General features: G+C 36.7%; 1 protein-coding gene across 2 annotated transcripts in view; it reads right to left on the bottom strand.

The window, feature by feature from the left end:
• The window catches only part of PSEN1 (presenilin 1), a 59,939-nt gene that overhangs the window by 37,789 nt on the left and 1,139 nt on the right, over positions 1-21,011 (bottom strand). Inside the window, exons 2-3 of one of the 2 annotated variants that reach the window (XM_010962534.3) lie at positions 13,815-13,896; positions 13,595-13,722 (exon numbers count right to left, since the gene is read on the bottom strand). In XM_010962534.3, the coding sequence (XP_010960836.1) occupies positions 13,595-13,669 (75 nt within the window). In that variant the 5' untranslated portion in view covers positions 13,670-13,722; positions 13,815-13,896. Of the gene's footprint in view, positions 1-13,582; positions 13,723-13,814; positions 13,897-21,011 lie in introns of both variants that reach the window. The other variant, XM_010962517.3, reaches the window with a different exon arrangement.

The following is a 21,011-nucleotide window of genomic DNA, read 5'->3' on the forward strand; positions in this document are numbered from 1 at the left end:
AAAACCCAGGAATCAATATATCACAGAAGCTAAAGGAAGAGCACATTTCAAAGAAGTGTCATCAGCAGGCAGGGTGAGAGCCACAAAGCCACTGAGTTTGCAGTGGGATGTTCACCAACATCTTTATAAAAGTAAAACAGTTCAGAGGGAAGTCATATCATAAATCATAATGGACTAGGAGATGAATGGAAACTGAGAAATTAAAGGCAGTCATTCTTTGAAGAAAAAAAATGTGACAACAGAAGGAATTCAAATTTGAAAGTTATTTTAGGGATGTTAAGAGACTTGAGCATACTTGTCAAATCAAAGTACAGAGTCAGGAGTACAGGAAGAGATTGATGATATAAGACAGATGATAACTAATGAAACAGGGTAGGGGGTAAATGGAGGGGAACAAAATAAGGGAGAAGAGTTGGCCTTACAAAGGTACTGGTGCCCTCCGCCTCAGCCTGGAGACCAGGAAGTAACTGACCTTATGGAACAAACATCATGAAGATTCAAACCCTATGAGGAACAGAAAGGAGACTATTGCAAAAGATAGAAATATATACCCTAATCACCAAGAAAGATAACTTTTGCTGAACATAAGTCACTGAAGTTCAGTAGGAAGGAAATTGTTAGGAGGAAGGTTTGATCTGGAGAACAGGGGCACAGTATGACCGACAGCTGAGGGGCAGGAGAGCTGAAGTAATTCACACTTCTGTTTTCTCAGGAGGTGACTACTACTATGCCAATATTCAGCAATATAATTATGACCAACTTGATGAGCTGATTAATGCTCAATATAAATTAAAATACAAGTAATAACAGCTCTCTTGTTATAGTATTTACAAAGCATTTATATAATTTATATAAAGTGTTTATATAATTTATAAAGCACTCTCACATCACCTCATTTGTTCTTTTCATATGGTGGAAGGTTTTGGTAGATGAACATTAAAGCAAATGATCCAAAAATCTCACAGCCAGAAAATAGCAGAGGCAGGAATCAAACTCAAGTCTCTTGCTTCAAAACCTGTGTTCTTTTTATGGCACCACAGCTGTCCTACCAGACTACATGAGCAGTCTGGGTGAATCTAGTATGAAAGAGGCAATCATTATATGCTCATTCATGGTACTCAACTGGATATTCTGGTTTATAATGAACATTAGCCAACCCCACCCTGCCCTGCCCCCTAAGCTGATATGGAATACTAGAGCTTTGTTTAATACACACACCCACACACCCTTCCTCTTTACAGTAGTCCTTTGGAACTATTTTTAAGACTAGTTATATTATTAATGCCTTAAAACAATACAGTTTATTTATTTAAACAGGTAAAACATGCACATGGTTCAAAAGTCAAGGAGTATAAAAATGTATATAGTAAAAAAAAAAAAAAAAACTCCCACTATGGCAAATGTTTTCAGATTCCTTATGTATATACAAGCAAATACAAATATATATTCTCATCCTCCTTGTCCACACAAATAGTAGCACAATAAATGCACTGTCCTATATTTTGCTTTCTTTTTTAAACTATGTATCTTAGAGATTTTTTTTTTACACATCACTAAAGAATATACTTATTCTCTAAAAAAATTAAAAAAAAATTTTTTTAACCAGCTACATAGCCAGTACATGAATGTATTATTATGTATTAGGTCAATCCCCCAATGATGAACATTTAATTTTTTGCTGTTTCAAACACTTTTGTAAAGGATGCCCCTGTAAGTTATTTCATATGTATGGGGGTGTATTTGTAGGATAAATTCCCTGAAGTAAAACTGCTGGGTCAAAGTATATATGCACTTGAAATGCTGATTTATACTGCCAAATAGCCCTCCTTATGAGCTGTACCAGTTTAAAGACTTAGCAATGCAGGAGAGTGACTATTTCAACAAGCCCTTGTCAGCGTAGTATGAAACATGTGAAATGCCTGGATTTTTATCAGTCTGATAGATAGTAAAATATGGGGTTTGTGTAATTTTAACTTCTATTTCTCCTATTATTAGGAAAGATGAGCATTTTTTTCCATGAACTAAGTGGAACTAACTATCCTTGGCCATTTTTCTATTTGGCTTATGGTATTTTGTTTGAGTTATACCTATTAACTAAAAAACAGTGAATGTCAGCTATGTACAGGGATATAGTAGTCAACAAGACCTCTCTCATGAACTGATTTCAAGCAGGGGAAGACAGAATAAACATGATAATTACAGGCTGGGACAGTACTATATAATACAGTGGTGTGATAAACACATGGTTACAGATAGTGTAACCAGAGAATATCTTTCTGAGGAAGTGACGTTTGAGCTGAGACCTGAAGAATAAAAGGATGCGAAAGGGCTTTTGTACTCTAATGGACTAACTCAGCAGGTCAGGGTGTCCAAACCCTGTACATGCCAAAGACAGATATGACCTGGTTCCTGGAAAATAACCTCTAAGCCCTTGGAATATCCTGCCTGTTAAGAGTGCTTCTGTTTATATGAGGCCTTGGGCTACACTGCTAACAGTATGATCCACAGTGGGTATCTTGGGCCACGTGGTATCTCCTTGACCTTGGGGGGGGCTAGAGGACTACGGTCAGCCATGTCTACATGACCAGCCCCAGGAAAATTCCAGGACACCATGGCTCAAGTATGCTTCCCTGGGAGGCAATACTGCATGCATGTGGTCACACACTGTTCCTGGGAGAATTAAGCACTGTTCACACCACTCCCCCTGGAAGAGGACAACTGGAAACTTGGGCCTGATGTCTCCTGGATCTGTGACCTTGATAAATGCGCTTTTTACTGTTGCTAACTTTAATCTGTAACCTCTCACTGTAATAAACTGTAACAGTGAGTAAAACAGCTTTTCTGAGATCTGTGAGTCCTTCTAGCTACTCACTGACCCTGAGCATCGTCTTGTGGAACTGCAAATACATGAGTACACTGAAAACTACAAAATATTGCTAAGAGAAATTAAAGATCAAAAGCAAAAATAGACAAAACAAACTTACAGTTACCAAAGAGGAAAAGGAGGAGGGAAGGGATAAATTAGGCATATGGGATTAACAGATACAGACTACTATATACAAAATAGATAAACAAGGATTTATTGTATAACACAGGAAACTATATTCAATATCTTATAATAATCTATAATGGAAAATTAACTGAAAACTATATACATATAGTTATATATATATATATAACTATATATATATAACTGAATCACTTTGCTGTACACCTGAAACTAACAAAATATTGTGAATCAACTATATTTCAATTAAAAAAAAAAAACAAAAATAGACAAATGAGATATCAAACTTTAAAACTTCCATGCATCAAAGAAACAATCAACATAGTAAAAAGGCAACCACAAAATGTAAGAAAATATTCACAAGTTATATTTCTGATAATGGGTTAATATCCAGAATACATAAAGAATCTTACAACTTGACAACAACAAAAAAATCTGATTTTTAAATGGGCAAAAGAATAAACATTTCTCTAAAGAATACATACAAATGGCTAACAAGCACAGAAAAATGCTCAATATCACTAGTCACTAGAGAAATTCAAAACTATAAATAGATACCATCTTACACCCGTCAGAATGGCTACTACCAAAAAAACAAAATAAAAAGTATTAGCAAGGATGCAGAGAAATCAGTACCCTTGTGCCCTGCTGGTGGGAATGTAAAATGGTGCAGGAAAGTATGCAGGTTTCTCAAAAATTTAAAAATAGAATTGTCATGTGATCCAGCAACCCCATTTCCAGGTATATATTCAAAAGAATAGAAAGCAATGATCTCAAAGAGATATACACCCATGATCATTACAACATTATTCATAAGAAATAGAAGAAATGCAAATATCTATCAACAGATGGATAAAGGCAATGTGATATATTTGTACAATGGAACATTATTCAGCCTCAGAAAAGAAGGAAATCTTGTCACATGCTAAAACATGGATGAGCCTTGAGGACATTATACTGTAAAATAAGCAAGTCACAAAAAGATAAATACCATATAATTCCACTTATGTGACGTATCTAAAGTAGTCCAACTCAAAAAACCCAAAATGTAACAGTGGTTGCTATGGGCTGCGGGGAGGAGGAAATGAGGATTTTTTGTTCAATAGGTATAGAGTATCAGTTTTCCAAGTCAAAAAAGTTCTAGAAATCTATTGCACCACAATGTGAATATAGTTAATATTACTGAACTATATACTTAAAATGGTTAAGATGGTAGATTTAAAATTTTATGGTATGTCATTTACCACAATTAAAAAAATTTTAAGATCCAAATAAATGTAGAGATATACTGTTGTGTTCATAAATTGAAAGACTCAATATTCTTAAGATGTCAGTTCTACCAACTCCCCGTAACTGATCTATAGATTCAATGCAATCAGAATCAAATTCTAGCAGATTTTTTGTAGAAATGTTTATCAAATTAATATGGAAATTAAGGACATCCAAAACAACTTTGAAAGCTGGGGAATTAAGGCTACTCGATTTCAAGATTTCTATACAGTTACAGTAATAAAAAAAAAAATGTAGTATTGGCAAAAAGACAAAAAGCCCAAATAGAGAGCCCAGAAACAGCCTGACACTTATATGGACAACTGACTTTTGCCAAAGGTGCAAAGCAATTTAGTGATGAAAGAATAGTCTTTTTCAACAAAATGGTGTTAAAACAACTGTTTACCCAAATGGAGAAAAATGAACTTTGGTCCATATCTCATACCATATATAAAAAATTATAATCACTATACAGACCTAAATGTAAAACCTAAAACTATAAAGTTTCCAGAAGAAAGTAATGTAGAAAAACTTCTGAGAACTTAAGTAAAGATTTAGATATGACACCAAAAAAAAAAAAAAAAAGATTCACAAAAGGAAAAAGATAAAAGGGACTTCATCAATATTTAAATTGATCTATTTCTGTGCTCTTCAAAAAACACTGATAAAATAAAAAGGCATGCCTTACACTGGGAGAAAATATTTGCAAATCAAATATATCATAGAAGACTTGTATCCAGAATATATAAAGAACTTGCAAAACTCAATAAGAAAACAAACAATCCAATTTAAAAACTGAGCAAGAAATTTGAATAGATACTTCACAAAAGATATTAGGAGGACAAGCACATGAAAAGATACTTAACAACATTATTCAAAGAAATGTAAATTAAAACCACAATGATACTAGTAAGGGTTAAAAAACTGAAAATACTGTACCAAGTGCTGATGAGGATATGGAGAAACATACACTTCTTGTGCAAAATTACACAACCAATTCAGAAAATTGTTTGACAGTATCTTGAAAAGTTAAATACACACCTACCACATTGGATCATATTCTACTCTTCGGTATTTACTCAAAATGAATGAAAGCATATGACCATTCAAAGATCTGTATATGAATGTCCATAACAGCCTATTTGTGATAACCCAAAAGCAGAAAAAATGCAAATATCCATCAATAAGCGAATGGATTTAAAAACTGTGGTATATCCATATAATGGAATACAGCACAGTAATAAAAAGGAATAAACTACTGATGTATGCCGTAACACTGATGAATCTTGAAATTAGGCTGAATGAAAGAAGCCAGACAAGAATATACACTGTATAATTTCATTTATATAAAATTTTAGGAAATGAAAATTAGAATACAGAGACAAAAATTTGATCAGTGGTTTCCTGCTATAATAGGGAATAGTTGGGGAGGGGCAGGAGGGAGAGATTAAGTAGAACCAGGAACCTTCTGCAATTTTTTTATATATATATTTATCAAAGTAAAGACAGTTTACAATGTTGTGTCAATTTCTGGTGTACAGCATAATGCTTCAGTCATACATGAACATACATATATTTGTTTTCATATTCTAGAACTAGGAAATTTTTAGGGGTGATAGTTATGATCATTATCTTGGCTGTGGTAGTGTTTTCAAGGGTATATACAGATGTCAAAACTTATTAAATTCTATACTTTAAATATGCGCAGCTCACTAATGCCAATTACATCCCAAAAAAGCTGTTTTTTAAAAAGTATTTTTCTCAAAGAGGTATGTAGGTCCTTTGAAAATTGTCACATTAAGAAGGTGACCCTAGAACTACTGAGGGATTTCCAAAATGAAAAATCTTGGCTAAATATTAGAATGATGACTTAGCATTATCTTTAATGCTAATTAAAACAAACTTTTTTATTATGGAAAAAGTTAAAACAAATATTGTCAGAGTATATAATAAAGCCCAATGTGCACTTATTGTCTAATGGCTAGTATTCCATCTATTTTCCTAACCACTTTGCCCCCCACTATTATTTTGAGGCAAACTCAAACATATTTCCTTCATAAATATTTTAGTATATATTTCTAAAAGATGAGAACATAAAGGCCTTGTATGTGTGTCTTGGTAGCTCATTTCTCTTAATTTTTTTCCCTTTTTGGGGGGAGAGTTTGGAGGGGGAAGGAAACTAGGTTTATTTATTTAATGGAGGTACTGGGGGTTGAACCCAGGACCTTGTGCATGCTAAACACATACTCTACCACTGAGCTATACCCTCCCCTCTGTTTCTTAATTAAAAAAAAACAAAACAAAACTTTATTTTTCAGAGCAGTTTTAGGTTCACAGCAAAACTGAGCCTTCCCTCCATCAACATCCTACACCAGAGTGGGACATTTTTACAATCAATGAATCTACACTGACATGTCATTATCACCCAAAGTCCATAGTTTACTTTAGGGTTCACTCTTGGTAGTGTACATTTTATGGGTTTTGAAAAGTGTGTAATAAATGCATCCACCATAGTACCATACAAAATAGTTTCACTGTCCTAAATATCCTCTGTGCTCTCTGCCTGTTTGCCCCCTCTCTTTCCCTTATACCGTGGCTACCACTGATCTTTTTACTGCCTGCAGTTTTGTCCTTAAAGGCTATTTTAAGTTTCAGAGAAACCAGTGTTGTAGCCACTACAAACGATTTCATTTCAGCGGCAGAGGAAGGATTACTCACTATATAAATGTTGTAACTTTCAGGGAGGGTGGGGTCTTAAGGGAAGTGGTGAGCATGTGGGAAGTGAGTTCCTAAGAAGCCAGATTCCTCAGGGCTCCTACACCATTAAGTCAGAGGCTTCATTTTAATTCTCTCTCCCTTCTCCTTACTTCAGAACCTGATGAAACTATAGGTCCAGCCACTGAAGGCATGTGGACCCTCAAGCAGGGAGAGTAGCTCTCGAACAGCAAAAATCATGGAGGGATTTTTAATATAGTGTAGAACCTGCCCTTTTTTCAGAACCTTGTTTTCTGCCTGCTCGCCCCTGTTTTTTAGTTTTATTTCTGTAATGAAAAGAAATAGTAAAAATGAAAGTTTATAAATATTTTTGGAAGGTTATCTCAAAATTCTGTTACAAATAATGTTTCAGTAAATATTCTTGTCTATATTTCCTGGCACTCTTATGTAAATGTTTTTACAGGATAATCTAGAACTGGAAATGCCAGGTCAAAAGGTATGTGGACTTTTAGATTTAATTGCCACATTATCTCTAAAAGGCATGTGTATTTAGTAGACTCAACTGACAACTTGCTTCCAAATAAACACAAATTTAAGTCCTGTGAACAACAAATGAGAATGCCTATTTCCCCATACCTTTAGTAGCAACGGGGATCAATCTTTGCTCACTGATAGGTGAAAAATGAAAGGTCTTCATTTCCATGTCTCTGATTATTAGTAAGTTTGATTAACTAGTGTTTTCTTTTTAGTCTATTATGATCATGATTAATCACAGACTGACTTTTGAGGAGGGGAGGGAGGAACAAATTTTTTTTTTTTTTTTTTGGTGGGGGAGGTAATTAAGTTTTTTTTTTTTTTTCCTTTGCAGGAGGTACTGAGGATTGAACCCAGGACCTTTGCACTCTACCACTTGACCTATACCCTCCCCCAACTAGTCTCTTCATATATTTACTACCATTTATATTTCTTCTTCTTCCTTCATATACATATATTGTTTGTATTTTTTGGTAATATCATTTCTGACTTGTTCATGTCCCCTTTCACTTTATAAGATTTTTTTATATATTAAGATATATCTGTCATTAGGCATTATAAGCCTTTGCCCAGTTTGTTTTTTGACTTTGTTCACGGCAGTTTTTGCCATACTTAAGTTTATAATTTTGTATTGCTGAATATGAACTTAGATGACTTTACAAGGAAAACAACTTATTCTTACAACATCTTAAATTCTAGTGTTTTTCAACATACACACAGGTACATAGTTATAGTGAACATTCACAAATATTGCACCCTATTTTTTTCATCAAATAGTATTTCATGCATACACTCCCATGTAATAAGTCAACATGCCTAAAAATTTACATTGTATTCCATTATGTTGATAGATTTATAGTCTGCATATTATTTATTTACTTAAGATGCATATTTATTTATAAGAAAAAGTATCAATGCTATAACACTTTATAGATATTGTTTGGATGTCCACAATTAGAAATGTGAGGCTCCTGAGTCTGCACTGTAGGAAAAACTAAAGAGCAGCTTAACTGAAAAACTGGCAAGTTATGTGGAAAACTTGAAAATGTTTATTAATCATTCGTAATATGTTTCCAACAGCATGGAGAATTCCATCCAGCACCTGCCCAAGCTTTGTGATTAGCTGGAGTTAGAGCTTTAACCACTGCTCTATCATCAAGGAAGGCTGGAATTTCCCTGACAGGTTGCTACAACTGGTTAGAGATAATAGTCAACATTTATGGTGCTGTTGTGTTAGGCCTGAACCTAGAGTTTGTTTTTTTGTTGTGTGTTTTTTTAAAAACAAACTATTAAGATCTGTGCCAAAGATTTCTAACTTTACTTTCATAAGAAAACAAACATGTTTCTCTGGAAGTCCCCAAGATTTTAAGTTCTTTTTCTCCTACTTTCCTGTGACATAAATGGGGAAACAAATTCAATACTATAAACAGTACAACAACACTATCATCCAAAGGCTGACTGGGCCTGTGGACCCAATTCATTTTAAATTTAGAGCACCCTTCATTTACTTTTTTCCTCAGGGCCCCAAGTACTTAATTACCACTTTCAATAGTTATATGTTAGCATTCCATTTAATTTTACAGGATTTATCACACTTTAAAGAAGTGACCCCCCACACACACACATATACACCCCAATGTTCACAGAATCACTATTTACAACAGCCAAGATATGGACGCAACTTTTAAAAGTCCATTGACAGATGATTAGATACAGAAGATGTGGTGTGTACGTGTACACACACACACACACACACACACACACACACACACACACACAGGAATACTACTCAGCCATGAAAAAGAATAAAATAATGTCATTTGCAGCAACATGGTTGGACCTGGAGAGTGTCATACTAAGTGAATTAAGTCAGAGAAAGACAAATATTATACAGTACCACTATGTGGAATCTAAAAAAGTGACACAAATGAACTTATTTACAAAACAGAAACAGATTCACAGACATAGAAAATAAACATGGTTATCAGGGGTAAGTGGGTAGGAAGGGATAAATTAGGAGTCTAAGATTTGAAGATACTAACTACTATATATACAAAATAGGTAAACAACAAGTTTCGACTATATAGCACAGAGAGCTATATTCAATATCTTGTAATAACTTACAATGAAAAAGAATATGAAAAGGAATATATGCATGTATATGTATGACTAAAACTTTATGCTATACACCAGAAATTGATACAATATTGTAAACTTCAGTAAAAAGAAAAAACTTCTGGTTACACCAAAACTTCTAGAAGAGAATTTATTTAGCAAATCACCTAATTTTACAGATGGGAAGAATGAGATAGTCACAAAATTAGCTAAATTAAACTAAACTTACACACAGCTACTTCAAATTACAAGCGGATCAAACTTAGTTCTTCCCTCTGAAGAACGTGATTACATGTCACTCAGCCACAATCCCTAAATGCCAATTTAATCAGCATTCTTGGATAACTTTTAATATCTGGTTACCCTCTTACTTCTTTCCCAGACTCAAAGGATTGCCTCATGGTATGAGCTCAAGATGAGGGGTGCTCCTGAGCATGGAGGGAGATGCTGAGCAGAGGAAAGGAACAGAGTCCCCACTTCTTTACAACAATCTTTGAATAGCCTGTAGGGAAGTTATTAACATCTCTTGCAGTTTCAAAAATATTTTTAAATGAATTTTCCTTTCTTTTTGTAATATCTAATGTAAAATAGCATGCTTGTATATTCTAGAGGATATATTCACATAGGTAAGCACTTTAATAGAGTAGCTATTCAAAATAGGGGAAGACAGAAGGAAAATCTGCTCATTTACGGTAAATGTCCTCAAAATGCAAGGCCCTAAAACTACACAATGTTTGTGACAGTATCTAGCAGAGTCCAACACACTGAAAACACTCAGTATGATCATTTCCTCTCCTGAGTTATATGGAAAGATTCAAACTTTCATATTTCTCAATTGCCTTTTGATTCCTCTAAACTAGCCCTGAGTAAATAAAGAAATAAGCCTGGTAAGGATTTTTTATGCCTGCAGAGGCTTGTCTTCTTGCACTTGTATTTAACAACCCCATTATTCAACAGCAGAAATAAAAGAGCTGCTTTCAGTTAATCTGCAAAAACACGTCTTCTATGTCCAATTTAAATTTGAACCTACCCCCATTTTTTCATAACCAGCCAGAGCATACACTTGCACAATGGCTTCTTTATAGCTAAAAAACTTAATGATGAGATTCTTTTCTTCTTTCTTTGGGATTTTTTTTTAAAGCACATTGGTGCAAAATGAATACACAGACTTTGTATTTTTTTCTTCTCCAGTATTTTTTTCATACAATATCTCCTTTCAGTATTACAACATTTTTCTGGGGTAAGACAGTGGAAGAACAGAAAGAACACTGGAGTGAGTATGAAATTAGAAACCATAGTTTTAAGTTTCAGGTCTGTCATTTAATTTTCTATGTTGTCTTGGACAACCATTTTAACTGGAATAGGGAATAATACCTATCCTGTAGTAACTGGAAAATATGAGGATATATACATAAGATCTCTGTAAGCTGTAGAAAGTATTTTTAAGGAGATAAACAAAAGATGAATTTATTTGACATCATATTATCAATAGCAGAGTGAAAATTAACCAAATTAATTAGGCCTGAATTTCTAGACAGTGGTGCCCTATTAGATCTGGAAGGTACCACTGAGAACGTGAGGTCTAAGACTTGCTAAAATTAAACCAGGAACACATGGAACTGTCAGTAATAATCCTGTGTCAACTATACCTCCTCTAGAGCACCCTTTTTTTTCAATTTATCAATCAGAAAGGTGTAAAAAAAAAAAAAAGGCAGGAAAGAAATACTATGAAAGCCCCACAAAATCTGAGTGTGAGGGATAAGAACAACACTACACTAACAGTGGAGAGCTCACTGTGTACTAAGCACTGTTCTTGGAGGGAGGCAGGTAAACAAATCACGTGTAAGCAGACAGTATGCTAGAAATATTGGTAAGTGCTACGCACGGGTAAAGCAGAGGAAGGGCATAGGGAGTGCCCGGTGGCACGGAAGGGAGCAGGAGCCGAGGAAGGCAAGGTTTCACTGATACAGTAACCTGAAGGAAGTGAAGGGAGCCATTGGAGAAGACTGGGACGATAACCCAGGTCCAGAAGCAGGACTGAGGAAGCAGTGAGGGAGGGAGAGGGTGGTAAGAGATAACAGAGGGGGTGGGGAGGAAGGAAGGGAAGGTTAAAACCTCATAGACCAGATTTTATTCTGAGATAAGATGTCTTTGGAGGGTTGGGACAGATGAGTGACATATAACAGTGTTTTTTTTTTTCCAAATTTGTTAGCTGTGGAATCATTTGTTCAAAGAGATCCACAGAAGATCAAGATGCAAAGCAGATAAAATAGGAGCTGCTCTGGTTAAGAAAGGGGTACCAAGAGACCCGACTAAGTCTGCTGTTTCCACTTTCCCTCTCCTTCCTCTGAAGTAACAGTCTGAAAATGAGTACAGTCTGTAGCCTTCAAACTTTCGAAGCCTGCATCCAAAGAACTTTATAATTCAGCCCAGCCTAACTTTTCAAAAGGCCACTCCTAGGGAACAGCAAAAAGTCAAGCTGTCAACACACAGCAGAGGAGCAGATGCGCTGCCAGAAAGATCAGTCTTTGTACCACCTCTTATGAACCAGGCACCCCTGCCGCCCCATCCTTCAGGTGCTCCCTTTCAGGGTTTCCTTTGATATTCATTTAAAATTTATTTCACTTGTTTAAAAATGTTCTAGCAATACAGTGTGATCTGCCTCTGAAGATGTATCTCCAGATTCAGCCTCCCTGTCAGTTTATATTGTAGGAAAAATTTTCCTCCACAAGTGTTATTTCTTCTATCAGTAATGACCTCCCAGTTTGCTCTATTCCTATCCTACGCATCCATCAAAGTCTACTCTGTCAAGCCTTCCTCCCCACATTTTGACCCTTAGTTGGAATCCTATATATTTGGAGTGGGACAGGAACTTCCAGACCACTTAGTGTTCCTGTTCACTGCTCATTCCATGAACTAGCCCTCTGCAGATTTGGCTGGTCCTCTTCTAGCCTCTGTAAGTGCTTTTAGTGACAAGCACACGCCAGCCCACAAGGCAGTCCATGCTCTTTCAGATGTACAGTTATTGTGAGAAAATTCTTTTTGTTGACCTAGAACCTGTCTCCTTCTTCCATTGGTTCTGCCCTTTGGTTCCAACAGAAAAGTCTGCCTCCTCCACTCCCTCCCCTCAGCTTGTATAGCTTACAACTGACCTTGTGTTTTTTTTTTCTTTTAATTTATTTTTGCTTATTTTTTATGCAGGGGTGGTAATTAGGTTTGTTTATTTACGGTTTTAGAGAAGGTAGTGGGAATTGAACCCAGGACCTTGTGCATGCTAAGCATGTGCTTTACCACTTGAGCTATACCCTCCCCCACTGACCTTGTGTTTTCTGCCATCCTGGCTCAACCCCTAAAAATCCTACTGACTCCCCAGCCATCACACAGGCCATCTGTGGACTCTGCCTTCAATCTATAATGATTAGCTAACACAGCGGCAGGCAGCTTTGGTCTGCGTGTAGTCAGTCAAGAGTCTCCAACCCTTGTCACGAATTACATCCCCTTTCTGATTCTCTCCTTCCATCTCTCCTAGGACTTCTACACTTAGCCTTGCATCCATCATTGTGCATTCTGTCAATGAGCATTTATTGAGCACTGTTAAGAACCAGGAAAGGCACTGAAAAACTAAAAAGTCAATAGCATGTACTCAGCCCATAGAAGAGTAAGAGCAAGACATGCAAAATAACAGCTGGGGAAGCTGGAGAAGTGTCATTGGAGGAAGTGATGTCTGAGCCCGGGAGGAACTGTACCAACACCCAATGCTCACACAGCCTTCTGCTCCCAGCACCAAATGGTACCATGCTTTGCCCTCACTTGAAGTCGGGCAACTATGTAAATTTGGGAAAGCAGAGAAAGCCCCTCAGCCCCTGAGCCTCTCTGGAGGTGAGGGAAGGTGATCACTGAATTCAGAGTCTTAAAGGGCAGTGGCAGAGGCTGACACAGTACCTGGCTACGTACAGTGTTGCTCAGGTGGTTGTCCTCGGACATCTGTGCATTCTGGAAGTAGGACAAGGGTGCAGGTAACTCTGTCATTGGAGCAACTGTATAGAAATACTTTTTCACAGAAAACAAAGCCTCTTGGGGTTCTGAAAAAGCAAAAAGAAAACAACCCTTCGTGCATTACAATGATACTTTCATTTTGAAACACTTTTATAAGTTACTTTCAGCAAAAACAAACCTTTCTTTCATGTGTTCTCGTCCAGGCCAAGCTTTCTACGGACCTCGCAGGCTGCTGTCACTTGCAGGCTCCCAGATTAGGTCTGAAATAGGATTTTACCAGGTTACCCAGAGTTGGTCAAATCCTAATAAATCCATTCACACCAATTAAATAATTTTAAGACTAATTTGTAAACCAGAATGTATACATTTGCCATGACCTTCAACTGACAAACTTTTGTCAGCTCAAGATATGAGTAGATCTACCTGAGAAACCAGATACTTTCAATCACAAAGATATCTAATGATTTCAGATCCAGAGTAAAGGGAGCTGAATGATCTTAAAGAATGTTCTCATCAACATTCCTTTTCAATGCTGACCAATCCAACCTAATTTTTATATCTCCGTAAAATTATTTGTCTAGTGCTTTTGATTTTGCAAAATTCCTTTTTATCATCTCATTTTCTCCTTATCACAATGTCCCAAGGCAGGGTAAACAGGTAACATACCTCTTTTACAAAAGCAGAAGGGGACCCAAATTCAGTGACTTGCTCAAAAGTACACAATAGGGCAGACCAGGACAAAAACTGCAGACTCCTGACTCCCAGTTTCTCCTCTGCATCCTGGCACAGCCTTGTTTATGCACATCATCCTATCTCCCAGAGTCCACCCTCCTGGGGGCCCACATTCCCATTTGTCTGTCTACCTGAATTTATATCAGCTAATTCTTTGACTTCAATTTTCCCTTTCATTGAAAGTCTCCAGAAATATAGAAGGAAAAAATCTGTTTGCATACTTAACCAGTATTCTAATTCACTTACAGTATCAAAATATTACCACGTACGTATTTACATGAAAGCATTTTGTCAATGTTCCGTTTCATTTTCACTTTTAGCTTCAGGTAGAAGTACCCTCTAAATACTCCTTTTTTTTTTATTCTAATGATCTTTCATCAAAAACACATAAAGCAACTTTTTCCTCTAGGAAAGGTACTGGGTTCAAATTAACTCTTAATTGCCTATATTTGGATCATTCAAATCATGACAAATTTTTAATCAAGATATGCTTTCCCTTCTACCCTACATGCTTTTATGTACCTGCCTACCTTTCTCCTCCTCTCCAACTTCAGCCCAGTTAGCTGGACTAAGACGAGGGGACTGTAAACTGTTATTAACTACACAAGACAATTATGTGACTGTGTTTTAAATATAATGTAAATTTGTTTAAAAAATAAAGTAAATCAAAAATGCAAAGAGAGACGATAGTTACTTTTACAGGGGTTACTCATTGGAAGGGGGTACACAGGAAGTTTTCGGGGTATTGGTAATGTTTCTTGATCTGGGTGCTGGTTATACAGGGTGAGGTTACAGTTTGTGAAAATTCACTGAGCTGTATACCTATGATCTGTGCACATTCCTAAATATTTCAATTTAATAATTCAAATAGATTTTTGTGGGAGTAAACCCACAAAAATATATTTAAGGTTTGGCAATATGTGTGTTAGCTTACCCAAAAGAGAAGTGGATTCCAATAGGACAGTTATCTTTTCAAAGTACTGTAAGTAAATGTTCTGACCTATGCTTCCAGATTCTTTTTTTTTTTTAATGGAAGTGCTGCAGATTGAACCCAGGACGTCGTGCATGCTAAGCATAGGTTCTACCACTGAGCAACTGCCCTCCCCCCAGCTTCCAGATTCTTAAAAGCTGACTATCTAATTGAAAAATTAACATTAATGTAGCATTTATGATCAGCAACAGAGCACATATTATTCTCTTCTTTTCCATAAAAACATTTAGTACAGTACCTACTACCTCAGCTAACCCAGAAATGTCACAGGATGGTAAACAGAAAAAGGTGCAACTCGTAACCTCCACTGGCTGCTCTGAAGATTATACCATGTCATTTAAAGGCTAGCTTAATTACAGAAAAACCCTTAGAAATCTGTCATTAATATTCTTGTATGATCCCTCAGAAACAAAACGAGCAAGAGGCAAGAAAGGGCAATGCAGGCAAAAATAAAAAAATAAATAAAGTGCATTACATTTACAGGTAAAATATTAATAGAAGACAAGTGATTACCCATTCACTAAATAGTTTACTGGCTATCTACTTATATCAAAATCAAAGACAGACATTGAGAGGATTTAATTAATTATGTTCACTCCACCCATTTTACAGATGAAAGCAATGTGGCACACAGAAGTTCATAAACTTGCCCAAGGTCACATCCAGTAAGTAAAGGAGCAAAGCAAAAACTCAGGTATCACAATATGTTGACTCTGTGTAAAACTTCATCCCTGCCCTTTAGGAGTTTACAACAGTGAGCATCAAGAAACACTGGGCTGATTTTTATTACTAGTAAAACTATTGCTTAGAAGTAAATGAGATCTTTTTAAAAGAGTAATAAATGAGATCTTAGACTTCAATAACTGAATTATAAATTAAAAACTGAAGTGCAAAAAGCATTCCTTATATAGTCATATAGTCATAGTATTTATTTATTTATTTTTCAAATAAGCTATAATGAGAATCTGGTCATTTTAATTTAAGTAGTTTGCATTATTAGCCTTATGCTTACAGGATCTATTCAGCTATTACAAGAAACCACACAAACTGACTATCACATTGGAGCTTTCTCAGACAAATCTTAAAAGAATCATCAATAATATAGCAGTCACTTCAGCATATCCCAATACTACAGTCGGCCCTCCTTATCCTAGGGTTCTGCATATGTGACTGAACCAATTACAGATCAAAAATATTTGAAAAAATATTCCAGAAAGTTCCAAAAAATAAAACTTAAGTTTGCCTGGGTCAGCAAATATTTACATAGCATTTACACTGCACTTACCATGATTTACATATCATTTTCATTGTATTAGGCGTTATAAGTAATCTAGAGATGATTTAAAGTATACAGGAAGATGTGTGTAGATTATATACAAATACTATGCATTTTACACAAGGGACTTGAGCATCTGAAGATTTTGGTATCCATGCAGGTGGGGGTTAGTGGGAGTCCTGGAACCACTTCTCTGCTCTCAAAGTCCCCCAATTCTGAATACTGAGGGATGACTGTCACAAAGGCATATCAGTATTTATATGTGAAACACTAAGGCGCAAGAAAGGTGAAACAATTTGCCAGTGCACAATTAAGAGGCAAGTAACAGCCAGATCTTCTGATGCCCCGCCCAGGTCTCTGCCAGTTAACCCAGAGAAAACTCACACCTCCACTGATGCGCTGAAGATCACAGCTGCAGGGTGACCCTCCCTGGAAGAGCTGCTCTGTACATGGAGCTCAGTAGGAAGCATAGGCAGGCAACAGGGCTAGCGAGCTAAATTTTCAGTCAGGCCTGGTGAACAAAGACTGTTGGTACAATGAAAGGAGCAAGCAAAGCCAGATTTGATTTTGGTCCAGTAACAGCTGAAGACAATTGATGACTGCATGGAGAAGGTCAACAACCCCATTGTTCCGCAGCGTGGCAAAAGACACTAGTGGACTTTATAACATTCTTAGCAGCGCCCTGAGAACAAGAAAAGATAGCTGTTGAGAAGTGAGGATCTCTCATGTGACCTGGATTGCAGAGGGAGTGGGAGTAGGGATGTAAATAGATTTTGGTGTTTTCTCTCTCTGGCCACCTGCTAGAGACTTTCTGAAACTGACAAAGCACAATACTTGAATTCACTGCCATCCCATTTCCTTTTTCTCAAAACATTTGCTCGATCAGATAAAAGGAAAAAGAAATCCTTCTCTGATCAGCAACTACAAAACCTAAAAAAAAAAAAAAAAAGGCCCAGGAGAATACAAATAATCTCAAAGTTTAGACGTGCTGAATAGAGAAGCCTAATCGGAAAACCTATCCATCAGCGCTTTAAAAAGTACCACAGGAGAAATGTTTAGAATCCCAAAGTGAAGTTTATTAAAAATCTCATTTAAGGAAGCACCAACAGAAAAGTACGTTTCTGTCTCTCACTACATCCCAAGTTAACAACTAAACTATAGCATGTTTAATTACTGATACCATTTTCCTTCCTCACTCTGAGATAAACATAAACAAAATGCGTATTCCACAGAAACAAACATTTTCATGAAACTGTTTTCGTCACAATCTTCCCCAGTACAAAGGACTGTGGCTTGCTTTCATGATTCTAGCCACCTGAACTAGTTTCCCCTTCACTTAGAAAACCACTAAAAAGTTTTCAAGTGCCAAGTGAACTTGTGATTTATTCTCTTTCCACAAGAGAATTTAATCAGTCTTGGTGTTGCTCTGACAGCTTCTTCTAGGACAGGCAGCCCAAGTTCTGATTATATGTATGGGCTGCGAGAGCCTCTATTTGAGTTTTTAAAAGCTCAATGCAATAATAAATGTAACCAATCTCCAAATTGCATTCTATAATTAAAATCAATAAAAATAATTTCAAATGAGTTTAAAACTTCAGTAATACATCCTGGAAAGATATTCAGAATTTTAAGAGACTAGGAGCAAATAATTTCCCTAGCCCTACAAGAGGCTTTGTGAAAGCGGTAGGCCCTAAAAAGAGCAAGGACAGTGATACACCCTATTTAGTGATTTTTTCCTCCTTCCTTCCCACTCTACTTCTGTGAACCATCTGTGGTAGATTAGTTTATTATTCAGCAAATCTTGCACTCCCTCGCCCAGCATCCCCAGCAGAGGAATATCTTTCCCCTCTGCACTGATGTTGAGCTTGGCTCTGACTTGCTTTGGCCTCAAGGTGGGCGCAGTCTACTACCCACTCCATGCCTGTGAGCACAATCTTATGACTTGCTTTGGCTGATGGGATCTTAGGAGATGTGGCACAACAGACAGTTAAACTGTACTTGAGCAGGTGGCCTTGCTTTCTTGTACTTCGGCTGCTACATCAACAAGAACTTACTTTGGGTAGCCACTGTCCCTTCAGCTAGGGCCCCAGAATAAGACATGCAAAGCAGAACTGCCCTAGCTGATTCACAGACCCACACCTTTAAGCCAAGCGAGAACTAATGCTTTAAGGCACTGAGTTTGGCGAAGGTCTGTTATGTAGCATTACCACAGTTGTTTTCAAATAATAATGGTTATGTGGACTCAGAAGATGCAGAAAAAATGAACAAAGACTTACAAATCCAAAATCCTTTACCTGAAATCTTTAGGACTAAATATGTTTAGAATGTATATATTTGTTGGATTTTACAGAGGTCACATTATGCAAATACCATGTTTTATAATGTTCCCTCAGTGTCCTAAGTTAGAACCACAAAATCAAACACATTAATAAACATATAGAAAAATATATACCTTAGTCTTAAATTACATAAATAGGTTCAGGTTAGATTTCGCTGTCAAATGAATTATGAAAAGTCTTTCAGTTTTTTCAGGATTCAAGAACTGTGGATATGGGACCATAGTCCTGTAATATCAATGTTTATATAATTATAAAGAATCTTTCCCCCCCAAATTTAATTTCAATAACTCTACATAAAAGGTATAATTACCCTGAGTCGTATCAAATTTGTGGTGGAAATGGGTAGAATACGACTAACCTTTAATGAAAATAACTATTCACATCTAATTAACTTGTAAATCATTGATTTTACTCAGCAATACCTGCATTTTCTCTTTTGCCTTAGATCAACTTAAGGAACTGTACAAGCATTGTGAAGACCAGACATTAATACCCTTTAATCAACAAACACTTAATTGAGTTTCTTCTACATAGCCAGACACTGTGCTAGGCACCAGGTTATTGAATCAGATAATGCTTCTGTTTACATAAGGAGCTTTTATCAGAAGGGAAGACAGATAAGCACATTTTAATATTATTACATGTTGAAATAAAAAATTTTAGATGCACTGGGTTATATAAAATATGTTACTCAAATTAATTATGTTTACCTATTTCTGTTTTAAAAAAATTATGCTCATTAGAAAATTTAGTATTAACCATTGCAGCTCGCATTGTTTCTATTGGACAGTGCTGCTCTAAAGCTTCAGTTCTTTCTCCTACAACAGGCTTAAACTGAAAATTTCTAACAATCTTTTCCTTCTTGAAGCTTCCCTCCCTTCCTCAGTTTCTGTTACACTGCACTATGGAGGTTCCCCTCCCACCACTCATTCTCCTCAGCGGGTCCCTCATCCTCTTCCACTTCCCCATTATAAGTGTCCTGAAGGGTCTTTCTGGGCTTCCTTGCCCCCCTCCTTCCTTAGGCATCTCCTCCACTGCTCCAACATCAACAGCTAAGTCTATTTAAGTGATTCACATTTACAGCTCCAAGCCTGTCCATAGGATATTTTCAACTGCTGGCACTTCAGAAGTGATACTTCCAAACCACTTCCTCATCTTCCTTTCTAGACTAGTTCTTTGTTCCTAACTTCCTTATTTCTGTGATCTCCCCACTTCTCCAAACTTAAAGCCTCCTAATCAGCTTTATGCTTTACTCCTTGCTCCGCAATTGGCTGTCATGTCCTGTTCATGTTTTTCCTCTTTTCTAAGCCTCTGCCACTACCAAAGATCAAAATCATGTATCTCACCTGGATTATACAAAAATCACCTCAAATCTCTTAGCCTCTCTAGCCCCCCTACCAGGTTAAGGTTATCAAAGCAAACCAAAACTTATCAAAAGCAAACCTCAGAACACCATCCAAATCTGCCTGGCATCTAGGATATGAAGGAGAGGCAGCATTAGAGGTCTTTGAAAGGTTTTTCAGAATATATCCAAAAGAAGTAAGTCTCCCCCTACAATCGAATATAACAGTAGTGGGAAAGCAGGAGTAGACTGAACCTGGATCTGAGAGAGAGGAAGAGGAGCACAGAAGCTTTGGTAGAATGTTAGATCTTTCCTGCTAGAATGATTCTCAGAGGCAAACTCCAATCCCCCAGTTCTCCCCAAATGTAAATTCACACAGCAATCTAGGACTAGGGGCAGTCATTTAATTTTAATTAAAATTTAGCAATACATCATATCCATTCAGAGGAAAATATACCCAGAATTGTGGTAACTATCCACCCAAGGACCAGAGAACACAAATGGAAAAACCAGAAGATAGATGCCACTTCTATCATCTTTTCTTTAGGAAAGGTGGGTAAGGGGGAAAGAACCATGCACTCAATAAACAGGCTTCTTTTTTCACTGTTAAGGATTTGCTTAAGTGGAGGTGGGACGGGGTTTAAGTTGGCTGAAATCTGTGAGTTAAGGAGAACTGAAATTGGCTTTTGCAGGTG

The sequence above is a fragment of the Camelus bactrianus genome, chromosome 6 (genome assembly GCF_048773025.1).
Source record: "Camelus bactrianus isolate YW-2024 breed Bactrian camel chromosome 6, ASM4877302v1, whole genome shotgun sequence".
NCBI classification, from domain to species: domain Eukaryota; kingdom Metazoa; phylum Chordata; class Mammalia; order Artiodactyla; family Camelidae; genus Camelus; species Camelus bactrianus.